General features: G+C 50.3%; 1 protein-coding gene across 1 annotated transcript; it reads left to right on the top strand.

Annotated features, from left to right (window-relative positions):
• Window positions 1-687: 687 nt before the first annotated feature.
• KBTBD13 (kelch repeat and BTB domain containing 13) lies at window positions 688-3,816 on the top strand. The gene has a single exon (XM_035131537.2). The coding sequence runs from the start codon at window positions 811-813 to the stop codon at window positions 2,170-2,172; it is 1,362 nt and encodes a 453-aa protein (XP_034987428.1). The 5' UTR covers window positions 688-810; the 3' UTR covers window positions 2,173-3,816.
• The last annotated feature ends 347 nt before the right edge of the window (window positions 3,817-4,163 follow it).

The following is a 4,163-nucleotide window of genomic DNA, read 5'->3' as shown; positions in this document are numbered from 1 at the left end:
GCATTTTTTTAAAAAAATGCTCATGAAAATTCATTGGCCTTGAACTTTTACTAATTAAGCACATTTTTGCATGCAATTCTGCCTAGATCAATGCATTTTTTGTATGTTACATTTCACTGATATGTGCATTTTATGCATACTTTCCCTTTGTTTGTTTGTTTGTTTGTTTTTGCACACATTGTTTCGCTGGAGAGCAGCATTGCAAAATTCGGAGAAACGAGATCTTTGAAGGATGGCTTTGAAACAGCCAACGCATTGTTTCAGAAAACGTGAGTTAGGCTGGTTTGCCTCTTAATGCGAATGTAATTGAACTTCTCCCCACAACCCTATTTAGCGTTCTCATAAAAAAAAAGAAACCCAAAGAACCACCCCAGGTAGATTCTACAAGCCTGATGTTTGCCTTCTCTAGACCCTGTGAATGCCACCTCCCTTCAGACTGCATTCACCTTGAATTGGACGTGACCTCCAGTGATCCATGTAGTCTCAACACCTCTCCCTCCCCCCCCCCAAAAAAGCCACTCCTTTGCATTGGAGTGGAGCAAATGTTGCAGACCTTACTTTGGAAAGACCTGGGGGGTCCTCATGTTGCTGGCAGCCTCGGTCACATGAACCACAGCTATCTTTAGAAGAGGGTATTTATATGACAGAGTTTGCAGCTTCTTAGCTACTCAGACAGATACAGGAAGATAGAAATCACACCCACCGTGACATATCTGAAGAGCCCTCTGATCTCTGCGGAGCACTTGCCGACAATGGACTAGGCAGTGCAAGAGCTCCCGTGGAGACACGGGGGTCTGCCTTGGCTGGGCCATGCAGCCCCCGCTGGACGAAAGGGTGCGGATCCAGGTGGAAGAGGAGTTTTTCTCGGTGGACAAGGCTGTCCTGGTGGAGCACAGTGAATACTTCCGGGCGCTCTTCCAATCCGGCATGAGAGAGAGCACCCAGAAGGAGATCCAGATCAGAGATCTGAGCGCCACAGGCTTCGCCGTCATGCTGAAGGTCCTGGGAGGGGAGCACCCGATCCTGAGCTGCGAGGAGAACCTCAGGGCAGTGGAGTGTGCCTCCTTCCTGCAGGTCAAGACCCTGGCCAAGTACTTGGTGTCATCCATCAATACTGACAATTGCATTCTGCTCTACCAGGCAGCCGCCATCTTTGGCCTCTTGGATCTCTTCCATTGTGCCGCACTGTACATACGAGACAGTTACTCAGACCTGGAGGAGTACCTCGACTGCCTCTCTCCAGACCTTCTGGATTATGTGGAGTCCATCATCCCCAGCACGTTTGTGGCGGTAGGGGCTCACACGCCCACCTTTGAGTTCTTGGAGGACCTCTCGAGAACTGTTTGCTACCTGGACGAGGAAGGTAACACCTGGAGGACACTTTCCTGCTTACCGCTGACGGCCAGCACGTTCCTAGCCGGCATAGCCACCTTGGATAACAAGATTTACATTGTGGGCGGGGTCTACGGTTACAACAAGGACATTGTGAACCGGAGTTTTTGCTACGACCCGATGGCCAACGTCTGGAGCGAGTTCCCCGGCCCCCAGCAGCTGCGCTACGACTTCACGCTGACAGCCCAAGAGAACAGCCTCTACGCCATAGGTGGAGAGTTTGAGAAGGCCGCCCTGAAGTCGGTGGAGAAGTTTGACATCTCTACCAACACCTGGAGATTTGTTTCTGACCTCCCCCAGCCAACCACAGCGGTGCCCTGTGCCCAAGCAATGGGGCGCATCTTTGTCTGCTTGTGGAAGCCTCTCGACACCACCATGATCTACGAGTACAAGCCTCAGAAGGACGAGTGGCATCCCATCTCCACCCGCATCAGGCCTCAGAGCTACGGCCACTGCATGGTGGCTCACCGGGACAACCTCTACATTGTGCGGAACGGGCCTTTCGACGACTTCTTGCGCTGCATGATGGATTGCTTCAATCTGACCACGATGCAGTGGACATCTCTCCCTGGGCAGTACGTGAACAGCAAAGGGGCCCTCTTCACGGCTGTCATCAAAGGGGACACAGTCTACACGGTCAACAAGATGCTGACTCTGATGTATACCATAGAGGGGAACACATGGAAATCCAAAAAGCAGAAAGCTGGTTTTCCAAGGGCCGGTTCTTTGCAAACCTTCCTCCTCAGGCTTCCAAAGAAAGACCACAGCATTGCAACTTAGAGAGCCGGTCTCCGCTAGATGAAGTTCTCAGGGACCCACATTGCCTTCCTTCTATGCCAGACGTCCCGCAACGCCACCAGATTTAAATCCAAAGGTTGTGAAATCACCCCAGCTTGTAGTCGACACTCTTTGCACCTTCTGGGCCAGCAACATTTCAAGGCAGGAACTTCAGGGCTAGCTTGCACCAGAAGCAACTGTAACGCAGCTCTCTGCTCTTCCAACGGCAGCTGGGCTTGTGGTTTCATGGGCCTCAAGCAATATGGTTTCCGCAGACTTATTTGTCATACTAAACTGGGCCAAGTGGGGGGGCAGCAACCAGCAAGTAGGAGGAGCCAGTCACTGGCAGAAAACCAGCGGCGCTAGGAGGAGATTTATGCACTGAGGGGGAGGAGCCTACTGTGGGGTACAGACCTTCCCATTGGTCATGTTCATTTTTGCCTACGCCCAGCTGAGTGGCGGAATCTACCTCTAACAGAGCAAGCTGGCAGTACATCACACCATTCAAAGTTGGAATTAGCTCTTTATTAGCACAAACACTACTGAGTGTCGGGCCTAATAAGCGGAGCAGCTTATCTCCGGTAGGTGATAATCAGTTACTGAATCAGTTGCTGAGACTGAAAGTTCCCCGCCTCTCCAGAGCCATCTAAGTCGCCTCCTCTCCAGGGCTTTCCCAAGCAATCAGAGACCGCACCTGCATGCAGCCAATCTCTCATTTGCCCTTTTCATGCCTCTCCTGGTTCTGGGAGCTTGTTGCAGCAGGAAGGGGAGACACCCATGACACTTCACTAGCTTGACTTATCTCTGCCTCTTGGCCTCCCTCCTTCCACGCTCCTGCTTCATCTTCCATCTCTGATTCTGGACTTCTCTCTGCCACAGACTCTCCCAGCTCACTAAACCCTGTTACCTCTTCAGCTTCTGACACCTCCTCCTCCCAGGCTTCTCCCTCTGACCACTCATCATTGTCCCACCAACACTCCCCCATCTCTGAGCCTTCTTGCCGGGGGGGGGGGGTTTCCCCCAGTTGGTTCCTCCATTCGTCTGCACCAACCAGTCGATGACACTACCATTGTTTTTGTCCATCTTGATGAGTCTCCTAGGAAGCCAGGGCATTGCCTATGTGATTTAGCATTGTCTACACTGCTTGGGAGCCACTCTCCAGGGTTCTAGAATGGAGGTTTTCCCAAGCCCTACCTGGATATACCAGGGATTGAACCGAGGACCTCCTGCGTGCAAAGCAGGTGGTTGACCACTGAGCTGCAGCCTCACCCCACCCACCCCCAGGACATAGGAAGCTGCCTTATACAGACCATCGGACCATCTACCTCAGTACTGCTGACACCTTTCCAGGGTTCCAGACTGCTCTTCAGTCTTTCCCAGCCCTGCCTGGAGATACTGCTGGAGAATGAAGTTGGGACTTCCTGCATGCATGCAAAGCAGGTGCTCTGTCACGGAGCCACAGGCTTTCCCCTTCTTTTCTGCTGAAGGTGAAAAAGGATTAGGTGGTGCTCTCTAATTCTCAGAGTGAAAAGCTGCTGACATTAACACGCACAGCTTTTAGAAGAAGGGTGTTTCAGGCATCCCAAACTGGAGCACTGGAAATGTAGACGTTAAAGGTCAGTAACTGAACTACATTTTGAGAATTTTTTTTTTTAATTGACCACAATCAGAGACAGTTAAACATGCTTAAGTCCCATTGAACTCATTGGTACTTAAGACAAGACCCATCTCTGATAACTTTCAAGAATACAGAGCATTGATTTGGCTTGACTTTTAACCTGAGATGGAAGCCATTGATCCCGGTTGTCTTTCTTTCTTTTTCTTTGAAAGAGCTCTGGTTTTAAATTTGTTAATTCTTCAGATTTGCTTGGTGTTTTTATTTTGCATACCACTTTGAAAGCCCTTGTCAGGGCCCAAAGGCGGTTTCTAAACCTCTTTTTATAAAGAAATACAAAAATAGTTCAACCCCGAATGAAGTATTGCCCTCTGCAGAA

This window comes from Zootoca vivipara, chromosome 14 (assembly GCF_963506605.1).
Source record: "Zootoca vivipara chromosome 14, rZooViv1.1, whole genome shotgun sequence".
NCBI lineage: Eukaryota > Metazoa > Chordata > Lepidosauria > Squamata > Lacertidae > Zootoca > Zootoca vivipara.
This window is presented reverse-complemented; position numbering and strand designations above follow the sequence as displayed.

Coding starts and splice junctions, on each gene's coding strand:
- KBTBD13 (XM_035131537.2), top strand. CDS start 811: ATGCAGCCCCCGCTGGACGAAAGGGTGCGGATCCAGGTGGAAGAGGAG.